We start from the raw sequence: 16061 nt of genomic DNA, 5'->3' as shown, positions 1-16061 counted from the left end.
CTGTAAAGATAGAGGGGGGTAATATTGGAAGCCAATTGTCGGGCTGTAAAGATAGAGGGGGTAATATTGTAAGCCAATTGTCGGGATCTAGAGATGAAAGGGGGTAATATTGTAAGCCAATTGTCGGGATCTAGAGATGAAGGGGGGTAATATTGTAAGCCAATTGTCGGGATCTAGAGATGAAGGGGGGTAATATTGTAAGCCAATTGTCGGGATCTAGCTAGAGATGAAGGGGTGAATATTGTAAGCCAATTGTCGGGATCTAGAGATGAAGGGGTGAATATTGTAAGCCAATTGTCGGGATCTAGAGATGAAGGGGTGAATATTGTAAGCCAATTGTCGGGATCTAGAGATGAAGGGGTGAATATTGTAAGCCAATTGTCGGGATCTAGAGATGAAGGGGTGAATATTGTAAGCCAATTGTCGGGATCTAGAGATGAAGGGGTGAATATTGTAAGCCAATTGTCGGGATCTAGTGATGAAGGAGTGAATATTGTAAGCCAATTGTCGGGATCTAGTGATGAAGGGGTGAATATTGTAAGCCAATTGTCGGGCTCTAGTGATAAGGGGTGAATATTGTAAGTCAATTTTCGGGCTCTAGTGATAAGGGGGGAATATTGGAAGCCAATTGTCGGGCTCTAGTGATAAGGGGGGAATATTGGAAGCCAATTGTCGGGCTTTAGAGATACTGGGGAAATATTGGAAGCCAATTGTCGGGCTGTAGAGATAGAGGGGGGAATATTGGAAACCAATTGTCGGGTTGTAGAGATAGAGGGGGGAATATTGGAAACCAATTGTCGGGTTGTAGAGATAGAGGGGGGAATATTGGAAACCAATTGTCGGGCTGTAAAGATAAAGGGGGGAATATTGGAAACTAATTGTCGGGTTGTAGAGATAAAGGGGGGAATATTGGAAACCAATTGTCGGGTTGTAGAGATAAAGGGGGATTATTGTAAGCTAATTGTCGGGCTGTAAAGATAAAGGGGGATTATTGGAAGACATAGTTGGTGAATTTCAAACGAAGTCTATCGGTCAGACAAAAATAAACTTACAATAGGAGATATAATAATGAAAATCCATAACAATACCCCATAAAGTTTGCTTATATTTATTACACAACGGAGAAAAAACCGCTGCGATAAAAAGGGGCGTTCCCATCCATCAACAAACTTTTCACTTCCGCGTGGCATCAAATAAAAATGAAGGAACACGTGCTCGCATGCGAGCTTCGTATACACTCCCATATCAGTTTAGATACAACGCCATTAGATGGGGTTTTTATCGCCATTTACTATTATATCTATTACAATGGCGATATTATATATTATCACAGGCACCAATCTAGCTAGCCCTGGTCGGTGAATAGCTGGGAATCATCGCGGACGCGTGCTAGCGTTAAATTTCTCATAATCCCCTTTACAAAAGAATGAAAAAGAACCACATTTTTGGAAAGGCATGATCAGCGATGCGTATAAACGATTTCTACGAGAGTATGTTATGTCCGTCGGGAAATTATATCGCCTCGACACCATCTGTATATTCTTACATTCTAGAGCGAAAATGACTTACGATTTACAGGGGGAAAAGTTGACGCTAAGAAATTCTGGAAATTCGGGCAAAAAAGGGTAGTCAGTCATAACCGAATGATATTATGTCAAGGGTATGTTATATATTGAAGCTAAACTCTGCTTTCTCAGTTGCATACTCTAGCTACAGGAATAAAACTTGAAATTAAGTCTGAATTGTTAATAAACGCCCAGTCTAAACCGCTTTACTTAGAAGGCTCAAATTTTGCAGGGACGTTGCTCTGACGTAGTAGGTGCTCCCTAAGAAATATTTTTTCAATCCACCGCCATCTTGAAAAATGGCGGCCAAAAATGTAAAAATAAACGTTTCTTATGATATAATGTAACCAGTCCTGCACTATCCAATTATGTTTGAAGTCACATCATAATTTATGTCTTTGTTGTTAAAAAACCACATGTTTTTCTTATGGAAACAAGATGGTCAAATACCAGATTGTTCCACTCCCGATTTCTAAAAATTATATATTACAAAATACATAAAATTCCGTGCATTCTTTTATAATTTAACCTTTGATCTTTCGTTCATTAATTAACATTTTGAAATTATTAATATCAAATTTCTGGAAGAAACTATCAATTATAATAAAGTTCCACTAGTTTTGTAAAAGTGGGTTAGTCAAGTCATTCAATATTCTTACTTCAGAATTAAATTAATTATAAATTAAATAAAAAACCGACCAGTCAACATTAAAATTTCCTCGACCAGCTTACAAATGGCCTTATTATTAAATAATAAATAATCAAAAACTGTACAAAGTCATGACTTCATATTTGAAATTAAATTCCTTTTGGGTATAATTATTTCAAGTCAACAGATAAAACGCCCACGCTAACGAAATTATAATTGGCTATTTTAGAGTAATAGCACTTCCTAATATCAAACCATCAAAACTTATCATTAACCGCCTTTAATCTATCAAGGTCTATCAAGATCCTTTCTATAATAGTTTTAATACTTAACGATTGAAAGTTAGCGCTAAGTTTGAATTAATTTGAAATTCAAATTATATTGTAAAGGTTTGTATTCGCGACGGGTTCGCGCCATAGGTGGGCATAAATTGGAACAGTGTGAGATCACTTTCACTTGTCTGGAGATTTGACATAAAGTTTATTTAAATAATCCTTATTCCGGATCTAGAAATTGCCACTTAATCTTGCTTTCTAAATATGTTGTGACGTCTATAGAGCAGTGAGGTAAGCTGAAATTGTTGTCGTGAACAACAGCTTTAGGGTTTGGTTTTAGTATGGAATGATTTGAAGTCGTAAACAAATTTTACATTCACGGCTAACAATGACAGATTAAATAAATAAATAAATGAAGTGTATTGGTATTTTAAGAATTAAATCTCTGAAAAGGACATTCGGAATTCTATTAATCCGAATCGGGAATACATACAGCTAATTGGAATCATTGTGAAGCCAGTTTCTCAACGTACCTATATTGACGGATTTTGTGGTAAGAACAAGCCAGACTAATCATAATTTATGATGAGTTTTACCTCGCGAATAATATATCTCTCTGCGCCTTGCACAAACCAATGTAATCACAGTTAGAAAGACCCCATCAGAATTACGAGACGAACTGGATAGCAAGTTCTAAAGTCCAGCCCACAAAACCCGCATGGAAATTAACATGGGTTATATGGGTGAACAATGATTCCTTTTATCTTTATGTATTCCTGTTCAAATTAATAACTTTAATTGATTTAAAATGCATCCTCATTTTTAACTAGATTGAATTAGAATAAAAACAATCTAATTAAATGTGATAACACCGTACTATATGTAGGTCAAAATTAATTAAGATTATTAAAATTAAAGGCTAATTTACCTTCATTTGGACGAAATTAGAAATTAAAGGCTAATTTACCTTCATTTGGACGAAATTAGGTTTGATTTGAGCATTGTTAAGCCTTGTGGAATGATCTGACAACAACAAAAGAATTAACCGCAAATTTTCCTTTAAGTTACATAATGTCTCCTATTGGGTTCAACGACAAAAATTAGTCATCATGACCTTGAACAATTTCAAAGGCCATTGTGAAATTGGTCGAATATTCTACCACCACCAGCCACCCGTTTTGGTTTGAAAATGAAGCCGTAATCCTTTCACGAGTACATGCAAGACGCGGATTTGAGTAGCTCCAAACACACACCCCTTACGAGATGGGCAAGGCCAAGTAGCTAAAGTCAGACCACTGAACCCAAAAGACCTTGATATTCTATCCAATTCCCTTCTTGGCTGGCTCTTTTTCATCTTCAAAATATATTAACTTTCATTATATTAGTCGACCAAACCCGTTAGTAACGGATCGCTGATAAGGGCAGCAGGAGATGAGCTTCCATTTGACCAATATCTCTTGGCACAATTGAAGTAGCTGAGTGATTGCCAAGGCCCAAGGGCTAACCATATGCAAACTAACCTGGAGACTACTTCAACCCATCATCAGAAGTCTGTTAACTTCGAAGGTTTCAATATCTAACACATGAAATATGTTCTCACTAACTAATCACACCATAAGTTGAAAAGATATGATATTCCATAAGTTTGAAAATACCTATACTTCGTAATGCTACTGAGAGACTCACGTGCTAGTTCGAGGGAGAACGACGGGAGGGAGAACGACGGAAGCGAGAATTGAAGTCCTACACTCGGTGGTTAATTTTGCAGTCCATCTAATCATATTTAGCCTGTACTAAGCCTTTGACAGCGCCTCACTCACCAGGCCTCTCTCGCTTTAACTCGAATCTATGACCTACCTCACTCACTTCATAATTACAAGCTCCAGTTTGTAACCAGTGACAAACTTACGGAACATCTTATGGACTTATGATATTTTCTATGAATTGGATTTATGGCTTATGGGATTGAATACACCGCCATGTTTTAAAATGGCGGCATATATTACAATCCGATTGAACTGAATTGAAATTCCGGGACAAACCGTAAAACTTGAGCTCAGTTTCTTAGCTAGACGGCCAATAAATTCTAATTCTATTTAGCCTGTATTAAGCCTTGGGCAGCGCCTCACCAGGCCTCCCTCGCTTTACCTCCTCGAATCTATGACCTACCTCACTCACTAACTCACTTCAAATTACAATTACAAGCTCCAGTTTGTAACCAGAGATTAACAAACTTATGGCAGGAACATATCTTATGAACTTATGCTATTAGGTATAGACGGCAAGCATCTCCTACATGTTTATGAAAATACTCTAGAACATACTTCATTTTACTTAACTTTGGTATAATTAGCTTTTGTTATCATTCAAAAAACCCAATGAATGATGACAGAAATTGGGAGAGCGGATATACGCTTTAAAATGAGATTTAGACTGCATATTTTTTTTATTAACAAGGCCCGCTTTTTTTACTTAATTGACTGTATTTAATGATGGACTTTGGGATTGACTGCATATCGTTAGGGGATTGTACATGTACTCAAAGGGTTAATGGACCTTAAAAGCGTCTCTTAGAGGAAAAATTAATACTAACATTAAATGTTTTTAATTATATTTAAATTTCGTATTTGAAATTGTTTTGATATTTTTAAACTAAATAAATGTGTTGTATTTAGAGTCAAAACGTGGTAAGTTTATATATTTAATAATTTTTATTATAAATGGGTTAAGCATCGTAATGAATATAAAAACTAGAACTGAAGTTGCAACATTTTTGCTGTCATATTACTTCGGACAGAGTATGCAATTAAGTTTAACAATTGCTATTGTCAACAGGACAGCTTTTAAGGTTGGTATTTCCTCAAAATTCAAAAATACTCTTTTTAAATAAACTATATGTTATATAACAAACAACACACGAGAGCCTTGAAAACGACAGCGTTTAACAAGAATCATAATAGAGTATATAATTTATTTAAAGATAGTCTGCAAATGCAAGTAAGTGTTGCCAGGCATTTCTGCGGTGTGCAATTCAACCGCTATCTACAACAACAGACTGAATTAAGCTTGTAGGAGTCAGTTCAATCAGGGATAGATTTAATTTTAGAAGTAGGAATGGAGAACGCTTAGAATTCACTTCAGTCCGACTCATAGCCCACCCAGTATAGAGCCCCTCCCTCCAACACGTAACGAAAAGTTTAAATTATCTTATTGGCTCACTTAAACTACGTTTGACGGGGACAGCGAAAAATACGTAATTCCTTTTTACCTCTGTCGCTAATCGACCCACCCGCCTCTTCTTTCATACCCCCCGTCCCGTGGAAAGGGGTCCGGGACTTTGACGCGCGCCCAGATTACTCTGTTCTCCATTCCTACCTCTAAAATTAAATCTATCCCTGATATAACAAAACAAATTAATTCAGAAAAATGTTTAGACCGAAACAATTATATTTATTTCTTAATTAAAGCAGAATGCATAATAATGAGATAATTTTATAAGGATTTAGATTTACCATCTAAAACAATAGATAATTTTACTACAGTTTTAGATGGAAATTCTACGTCAGTAGTTTGGGTAATGAAACATCATTAGAAGGCATTAATGTATACTTAAATAGCTAAGCCATGCTGTACATAGATATACACAAAACCCATTAAGCAATCTCTAACTGTAATCAAAACTTAAAATTAGTTGTCCGTGTACTTTAGACCGTAAAATCTACACTTTAAGAGGGATTTAAGCTTATCTTAAAAATTGCCGTAATAATTCACACAAGATCAAGTTCTCTTGGCATTATTATTACTATATACTATCTAAAAGCATAGGTCTTCCAAATATTTAAGTTTAAAAGAGATTTAAGTAACGGGAAGAATATTAAAAGGAAGTTAACAAATCAGTCAATTTAATCTGCGTATTGTAAATATCCTTGAAATTAGCCTAAATTTCGCTATAGAATTTTCAAAAATACCCTTGAAATTTCAATCAATTTCGCTATACATATTTGTAGTATCCTAGAAATAACTCTAAATTTCACTACATTTTCAAAGATAACCTTGAATTTAACTAAATTTTTCAAAAAGTCTCATGAAATTTCACTACATTTTCAAACCCATCTTAGAAATTTCAATGATAAATATTCTTGAAATTTTAATGAATTATGCTACATTCTTTAAATATTCTTCAAATTTCCTAGCATTTTAAATCAGTGTTTTTCCCAGATATTAACCAATTTTTAGGCCCTTCAAAAAATTAATAAATAAACAAAAACAATTTAGACTTAATGAAATGTTCAAAATACTAAATAACTTCCCAGGAAAGCTAATTCAAATAACCGAGTTTCCATTACTTACTTTCTTGTTAATAAGCTTCTGATTAAGATGGGTGTTCGACTTTCTCACACGAAGGGCGTCACCGTTAAGTTTACGGGGAAAATAAAAAAGAATTCTGGTAAAAAGGGCTCTGCATGCTAAGAAAAATGTTTTACTTTCGATACATGCGGTGTTCTGAGGCCGCCGTGGGCATTAAATAACGTTCCCTTCCTAAGACAATTATTTATTCTTCGATAGCTTGGAAAATTACGTGAGTTCAATGGAAAAAGCAGGTAACAAGTACACTATTTTTCCCCTTAAACTCACCGCCAAGTGTGAGAAAAATTAGAAGTTGCTACTGAAACCGACTGGTTTAACGAAAAATAATTTTTTACAAGAAAAAATTATATAATTTTTTTTACATCTGCTTCCTTAATCAATATCTTATATTTTTAATGTTATTTTTTATTTTTATAAATTTCAATCTTTATGAATTGCAAATATAATATAATTTTAAAAATTTAATAGGGCTATGTAGTGTGAACCGGATCTTAACTAAAATGGTCGAGAAGCGGTTGTCAAAGACCATTTCGTTGATGACAGAAAGAGAAACCAACACACGGGGGCGAGACAGCCATTGGGTATAAGACCTAAGGATTACTTTCAAGTACGATCTATGTAATGTTAATTAACACTAATCTGAACTTGACCTTAACCAAAACAGCCGAGAAGCGATAATGATTACGATTAAGCTTTGAGACACGTGTTCCTAAAACAATAATTTGATGATGGTGAAGTTATTAAGCATTATGATTTAAGATAAAATGGAATGAAGTACTATAACTATTTAATCCCATAATTTATGATAATTTAATAGTAAGAGGCCGAGAAGCGATTTTCGAATTTCAATACTTGGTTGGGTCTTATTCGCACTACTTATATTTTTAAGTCTGAACTCTCCGCTTTACGCCAAATTTTAAAATAAAATAGACATATCCATGGCACAGTGGGGGTGCGTAATACTTCGAAAAGATACGTGTTTTTGACTCTTTAGAAGGGATAAATAATTATATATATATAAAAAAACTACGTAATGTGGAAACTCATTGATGTTCAATGGCATGGGCGTAGCTCCAATGGCCTCTCATACTTCCTCCTCAACAAATTGATGGTTGGTTTAAACCAACGTACCCATATACAGACAATTTCCTCCTTTTTCACAAGAAAAAAGAAAACACACATAAACCGCATTAGCATATTTTAAAACCGTTCGCTATTTTTGGTTAACAGGATAGATTACGAATATTGATCATTTAGACATTGTAACTATTTTTCTAAATACAGGGTGTATCCATAAGTTTATAAGTGATATGTTCCATAAGTATGACATTACCTATACTTCGTAATGCTACTGAGAGGCTTACAGCTGGAGCTAGTTCGAGAACGACAACCGAGAATTGAAGTCCTACACTCGGTTAGTTTTACAGTCCATCTTCCTCTTTTGTCAGTACTAAGCCTTTGACATCGCCTCACCAGGCCTCCCTCGCTTTACCTCGAATCTATGACCTACCTCACTCACTTCATGACAAGCTCCAGCTTGTAACCAGTGACAAACTTATGGTGAGCATATCTTATGAACTAATGGTCAAACTGAGTGGATAGTGTCTACAACACTTGGTTCCGGAGATATGGGTTCCCAAACACTGACTATTGGAACCCTAGACTAATTTTAAACTTGGTTATTTTTAAATAAAAGCACTGTACAAATAATTAACTCCAAAATTCCGCCTGATCCGAGCACGTGCTAAACGGCTACAGCACAACTTTAAGAAGTATAGCCTAAAATTAAGAACGACATACGGCATCCTCAGTAACCGTTTCCAAAGATTTTACCCAATCTTACTCAAGGTTGTATACATAATTAATCTTCAATATATATTTCTAAAAAGAAACCCACAAGAAGGAATTTGAAACATTATAACAACTAATTCCACCAATTATTAACCGCAAAAATATTTTAAAACCAAAATTAGATGATAAATGACATGACAAGAAGGTCATACTTTTGAAGTCGGAGACAATAGTGATTAACAAGATTAATAACTAACTGAGCATAGCCCAGTAGCGACTTACACTGTCATTAACCATAATTTGCTATATTTTTTTTAAAGAATTAACATACGCCTAAAATTTGTCATGTTAAATCTATGCTGCCATCTTTGAGTTTAAAAACAAGAAGCTAAAGACCAATGTTAAAGTCAAATCGCTCACATAACTACACCGCTCTTTTTAGGATCTGTTATCTTTCATCTAAAAACTCGGCTAGATTTATACTTTTACTATAATCCAATGTAAAACGAAAGCTACAACACCTACAACAACAACAACAGTGTGGGTCAAACTAATAGCCATATCGTATCTTCGATGTGGCTAAATACAACCAAATTATTGTTCACGTTCTGTACCACTGCTATCTTTAGGTTACATCCCTAAAATTCCAGCTAGCTTTTTCCTCTTACGACAATACAATGTGTGCGAAAGTGACAACATCAACAACCTACTACAACAAAAACAACGGTGTGGGCCAAACTAATAGCCATATCGTATTTTCGATGTATTTAACTACAAGAAAATTATTGTTCACGTTCTGTCTCTGCTATCTTTAGATTATATCCACAAAACCCAGCAAGCTTTTTCCTATTACGACAATTCAATGTGTTGAAAAGTGTCAACATCAACTACTACTACAAAAACAACAACTACGGCTTGCGTGAAACTAATAGCCAGTATCATATCGATGTTCAATGAGGCTAATTAGAACAAAATTATCGATGTTAAAGCAATAGTTTCTATTCCATAAGATCAAGGTAATGTCACACGCCCAATAAGGGCAGATACTTGATTAGTTTGAAACTTAATTTACATAAATACCAAGTATAAGAAATGAGTGGGTAGAAATATTATTTCGAAATATATTTTAGTCTAAGCACGTCAACCAGTGAAGCAAGTCATATTTCTGATCTAAATTTCTTTTAATTATATTAAACGGACCTTAAGTGGTTTGCAATTAAATAACCTAGCATAAATGCATATTTATATTTGCACAATATAAACAATACTTTCTACTAGATATCAAACCACATATTCTTTACCAATCTTTGCAAAACAAGTCACCACAAAATAGAGAACTTAGATGTTTAAACAATTTTTTATATATATTTACTGACTCCCCAGGAAATTTCAAACGATTGATACTGCCCCCGGACAAATATAGAAACCTTATTACCCTTTGCAAACATGTCAACACACCATATAAAACACTTTCTATATATATGCTTATATCCTGAACCTTTGACATTATATTATAATATAAAGAGTTGATAACCCGGAGTGTACATGCGAAAACACTTTTTACCACAAAAAAAACTATCTCATTAACCTTAGAGTGACGTCACCCATGCTATTTTCCCCATAGAACCAAAGCTGTACCAAACATGGTAGCCCAGTGCGAAAGCTAAGGCTAAGGCTAAGGCTAAGCCCATGAAATTTTACCTTGACCATGACGTCACTACTGAGATAGAGCTATCCCAGAAACCTTACAGTGATGTCAACCATTCTATTTTCCCCATAGACCCAAAGCGGTACCAAACATGGCCGCCCATGACGTTTAACTTTGTCACTGACGTCACAACTGGAATAACTCAATAATAACATTGTTTACATCACAGTTAAGTACCAGCTCAAAAACAGTCCAATAGTTATTGATGGTTTTTGTCTCAAATTAATTAGAAAATTAAAAACTACTTTCAGCTCTTCCCCAAATTTTTTTCCAATTTTTACCCCCACTCATTTTCACCTCTAAAACTTAAAAGAAAACTATGCAGCACGTAATACTCCTAAAATTGTGTGGATCATTCTCCTGGTTATCAGCTCTTGGTATAGAATACAATAGTATTATCGAATTTCCAAGTTGACCGCTGAAACCACTGCAGTGTTAAGCCTAACGGCCAACCAACGTGAAACCGAAAGCGAAGAGAATTGTCCGATCGATGTTTGACCCAGAATGAGTTCCGGCATAATATTGAAAGAGAGAAACGGAGGGGGGGGGGAGTTTTGTTTTAGGTTAGAAAAGAGTTTTATATTGTGTGTTGGTCTTAAACTCTTAAGCCTTGGCTAGCGTGACAAAGTCTTATTTCCAGCTTCTTCCTCTGTAAACTGTGGGAGTTCAACTTCTTTTTAAGGCGCGGAATAACTTTCTTCTAGGTTGTTGTGCGAATAAGTAGGCCTTGTAACTTCCCAAGTAATAAAGGTAGGCAGACTTAAAATAGGCTTAACGTAGAGGATTCACGTTCCCGCCTTTTGTTTTTATTTTGTTTTTCAAGCGTTTTTATGATGAATGAAACAATAGAATGTAAAGTAATTGTTTTTATGTTTTTTCTCGTATCGTCCTACGTTGATATTGGGATCGTTCATTAATGTAAGAGTTGTGTGGGAGTGTTCGATTGTTAGGCCTTTGCTGAATATGGTTTAGCAACAATTGCAACAAGTATCATAAGTTTATGAGGTATGTTCCATAAGTAACGGTAATGCTAGAGACTTACTGAGAGCTAGTTCGAGAACGACAAGCGAGAATTGACTACACTCTGTTTTGCAGTCCTATTTAGTCTGTACTAAGCCTTTGACAGCAGCGCCTCACCAGGGCTCCCTCGCTTTACCTCAAATCTATGACCTATCTGACTCACTTCATGACAAGCTCCAGTTTGTAACCAGAGATTAACAAACTTATGGTAGGAACATATCTTATGAAGTTATGGTTACACAAATGTTGCATTTGCAGCTAAATGAACGAACCCTTGTTATTGTTCTTTAACGCGGAACAACTCTGAGTGACGTGCCAAGCACCGAAGATTCATTTCATTGATTAGATATTCCTAGTGTATTCTTACTAAACGCCCTTTTATATATCAAACTTCTCCTTTTTACACTTTTAATTTCTAAAATGCATTTCGTAAATTAGAATCTCGGGTTTTTTGGGAAGAAAAATGTAAAAGCAAACTTGGTGTAGCGTAAAATAAACATATTACCTATAACTTTGAATAAAAAGAAATCTAATGTTTTTCTAATGGTAATATCAAGAAGTTATATCTAGTATCTCAGATCTGAGATACTGATATAACTTCTTGGTAATATAAAGTCATTTAAAATGGCACAAAATGCAGAAAGGGTCTATGATATTTACTGTACATTTTTTTATGCAATTTATCTGAAAGGTAAATATGTTTTCGTGTAATCGATTTAAACAATAAACGTCGTTAACTATCTTTAAACAGAAATTATTTTACCATTTAAATTAATCAAAATGGAAGATTTCAGTGATGGGTTTTAATATTATTATATTAGAGTATCTGGTGCATGCAGGTTTGTAACTAAATAATCCAGAACTGAATCGAACAGAAATAAACGCGCTCAATTCACTCTTTTGTAAATAGTGGTTCAACTGCACTCACAAATGACTGGCAACACTTATCTGCACACTATGCATAACAAACTTCAAATAAAAATTCTTATAATTCCAATTGGGAAATATGAATTTATATAACTTTCACGACGCACCTTACTTGACTACGAAACGAAAGGGTAAATGAGGCCAAGTTTATGGAGATTTTAGTCAAGTAATAAAAGGTTTAAATCTAACGCACCAGCAGGGGACAATGAACCGACTAGAGGGTGGCGAAGGTGTGTAGAGAGAAGATATTTTGCATAATCCCATTCTTATATTAATCGCATTTTTATAATATAAAAAAAGGGATGATGGTATGTCTGACATGCGTACTGGAAAGAAGAATTCCACCGTTACAGCTTAAAAGCATTATCTTCCTTAATTTATCCCAGTCATTTACTACGTTTTCGCTTTCAAAAAGCCAAATTTCTCTACAGGGAGTGTCAAGATCGGACTTTTATGTAACTCGATAGCATTGTTTAAAGGTAAGTTACATTAGGTATCTACTGACAAGTGACGTTAGATCTTTAGGTAGTGATGATATAAAAGATACTGGTTTCACTTTGCAGTATTTATAAAGGGTGTGGTTTGGTATGAGTTCAACTATGGGGTTATTCGACCGCCTATGAAGAATGCAGGTTGCTTTATATGCAAATTTGGACATCTCTTCAAAATGAAAATATGAACGTTATATATTATATTTTGGGTGAATAACGTAATCCGTATTCACGGCATTCAGAACGGTTTGCTATACCCAGAAATCGAAGATAATTAAACTGGATATATTAAGGGTTTATTTGGTACGAAATTAGCATAATATATCTTACTTATATTTTCAGATAGGGTTCGAACTTCGAAAAGACCCAGTCCTTCGGATATATTGTTATTTTACTTTGGTTTTATTGGGGTTTTTCGAGGGTTTAATTGAGGGTTATTGGGATTTTTCTGGGTTCTTTTCGGGTTTTTCAGGGGTTTGAAGGTTATTGGGATTTTTCTGGGTTCTTTTCGGGTTTTTCAGGGGTTTGAAGGTTATTGGGATTTTTCTGGGGTTTTATTCGGGTTTTGCAGGGGTTTGAGGGTTATTGGGACTTTTCTGGGGGTTTTATTCGGGTTTTGCAGGGGTTTGAGGGTTATTGGGACTTTTCTGAGGGTTTTATTCGGGTTTTGCAGGGGTTTGAGGGTTATTGGGATTTCTCTGGGATTTTATACGGGTTTTGCAGGTGTTTAATTGATGGTTATTGGGATTTTTCTGAGGTTTTATTCAGGTTTTTCAGGGGTTTGAGGGTTATTGGGATTTTTCTGGGGTTTTATTCGGGTTTTTCAAGGGTTTAATTGAGAGTCATTGGGATTTTTCTGGGGTTGGTCTTTCAAGGGTTTAATTGAGGGTCATTGGGATTTTTCTGGGGTTGGTCTTTCAAGGGTTTAATTGAGGGTCATTGGGATTTTTCTGCGGTTTTATTCGGGTTTTTCAAGGGTTTAATTGAGGGTCATTGGGATTTTTCTGGGGTTTTATTCGGGTTTTTCAGGGGTTTAATTGAGGGTCATTGGGATTTTTCTGGGGTTTTATTCGGGTTTTTCAGGGGTTTAATTGAGGGTCATTGGGATTTTTCTGGGGTTTTATTCGGGTTTTTCAGGGGTTTAATTGAGGGTCATTGGGATTTTTCTGGGGTTTTATTCGGGTTTTTCAGGGGTTTAATTGAGGGTCATTGGGATTTTTCTGGGGTTTTATTCGGGTTTTTCAGGGGTTTAATTGAGGGTCATTGGGATTTTTCTGGGGTTTTATTCGGGTTTTTCAGGGGTTTAATTGAGGGTCATTGGGATTTTTCTGGGGTTTTATTCGGGTTTTTCAGGGGTTTAATTGAGGGTCATTGGGATTTTTCTGGGGTTTTATTCGGGTTTTTCAAGGGTTTAATTGAGGGTCATTGGGATTTTTCTGGGGTTTTATTCGGGTTTTTCAAGGGTTTAATTGAAGGTTATTGGGATTTTTCTGGGGTTTTATTCGGGTTCTTCAAGGGTTTAATTGAAGGTTATTGGGATTTTTCTGGGGTTTTATTCGGGTTTTTCAAGGGTTTAATTGAAGGTTATTGGGATTTTTCTGGGGTTTTATTCGGGTTTTTCAAGGGTTTAATTGAAGGTTATTGGGATTTTTCTGGGGTTTTATTCGGGTTTTTCAAGGGTTTAATTGAGGGTTATTGGGATTTTTCTGGGGTATTATTCGGGTTTTTCAGGGGGTTAAAGGATTTTTCTGAGGTATTATTCGGGTTTTTCAGGGGGTTAAAGGATTTTTCTGGGGTTTTATTCGGGTTTTCAGGGGTTTAGTTGAGGTTAGGGGTTTAATTTGGGTTTTTATATTCTAATAACAATTGTCATTCCGAAGTCACGGCTTCATAAAAAATATAATAAATATTATTAAAAGGGTTAATTAATATGGTCTTTCACATGACATATATTGTTTATAACTCATATCAAATAATCATCAAATTTATTTTGAAAACTCAATCGTCTATTTAGCTTCAAAAATACTTCAAAATAAATAATAATTCTATTAAATTCAATCAAACCGTCATGATTAATTTTAAATTAACTAAGATCTCAAGGCAATAGAAAATAACCGATCATGTACAGTAAATTTATCACATCATACAAAAAAATGTGAAAAATACATTTTCCGATAGCAGAAGAAAAAAATAAATAAAAAAATAAAAACCCTCATTTCATTAAAAACCTATCAATTCATTTCCAATATAAGCAAACCATGAAAGGTCCGAGATTTACGTTCAAAAACATTACTACAACCTTCAAAACTTAATTTTCCCCAATCAAATATGAAAAAAAAATACTTATAACTTAAATTCCAATGACTCAAGGTAACGGTCGTTTCAATTACTTTTCATCAAAAAAAATATGAATTATTTTACGGATATCTCGTGGGCGAAATAAAATTATTTACAACCCTTTCAAATATTTAAACACACGAGGAAATGAATAAAAAAATATATATTTAAAGCCAATAACTTACAGAGATTTCAATGAAAGTTCTTCATCCATCATGTAACAGCAGTTAAGTTTGAATTTGTATTATAAGGCAATGGTAACTGCCAACACGCGATACACACAATCACTCAAGTTGTTACATGGTATTATCAGCACATAACGCAAGCTTATGTTGAAAATTAGTAAACCCCAAGGCTAAAAATGCCGACACTTATCCATGGGCAAGGTCGCGTAAACAAAGACCATGTCCACATGGTCAAATGAAAGATATCGTTGTTGCAACGTAAATTTACGCAATGAAGAGACTGACTTTATCCGACTTCCCTCAACGGGATACAGTTGCTTACTAAGTCTAATAACTATTATTTTTTACCTCTCCGTGTGACGTAGTCCAGGAGAGGTTCTGTAACGGCCGTGTCTGTCTGTGTGTGTGTGTGTGTGTCTGTCTGTGTGTCTGTCTGTCCGTTGTTACACCCACGTGACCGCGTTCGCAGTTTGCGTATCGGAGCAAACGTGTTCCCAATTTCCGGACCGCATTGACAGTTCACAGAAATTTGGAAAATTGTATTTCTCTCCTTTGGCTAGTCTATACTTGAGTTCTCACACCACCATGTTTGGTCTTCGTCCATCCCATAAGAACACCGGTCTGGTACTTTTCTGGCTTCCACCACCACCATCTTCTATTCTTTGTCAATCCCACATTGACACCAGTCTGCACTTACACTGGCTTCTAACACCACCATCCACAAAGCCTATTCCACATAGACACC

At 35.3% G+C, this 16061-nt stretch overlaps 1 protein-coding gene across 13 annotated transcripts in view; it reads right to left on the bottom strand.

Moving 5' to 3' along the window:
• Positions 1–16061, bottom strand: part of Prosap (SH3 and multiple ankyrin repeat domains prosap) — a 188815-nt gene that overhangs the window by 28663 nt on the left and 144091 nt on the right. The window contains exon 1 of one of the 13 annotated variants that reach the window (XM_089857217.1): positions 15317–15600. The exons of the other annotated variants lie outside the window; for them this stretch is intronic. Coding sequence (XP_089713343.1) covers positions 15317–15348 — 32 coding nt within the window. The 5' untranslated portion in view covers positions 15349–15600. Of the gene's footprint in view, positions 1–15316; positions 15601–16061 lie in introns of those variants that run through there. 13 annotated transcript variants of the gene reach the window in all.

This window comes from Phalangium opilio, unplaced genomic scaffold, assembly GCF_054372755.1.
Source record: "Phalangium opilio isolate 3A_F unplaced genomic scaffold, DU_Popi_V2 ptg000217l_1, whole genome shotgun sequence".
NCBI lineage: Eukaryota > Metazoa > Arthropoda > Arachnida > Opiliones > Phalangiidae > Phalangium > Phalangium opilio.
Note: the sequence above shows the minus strand (reverse complement) of the source record. Positions and strands in the feature narration are given on the sequence as shown.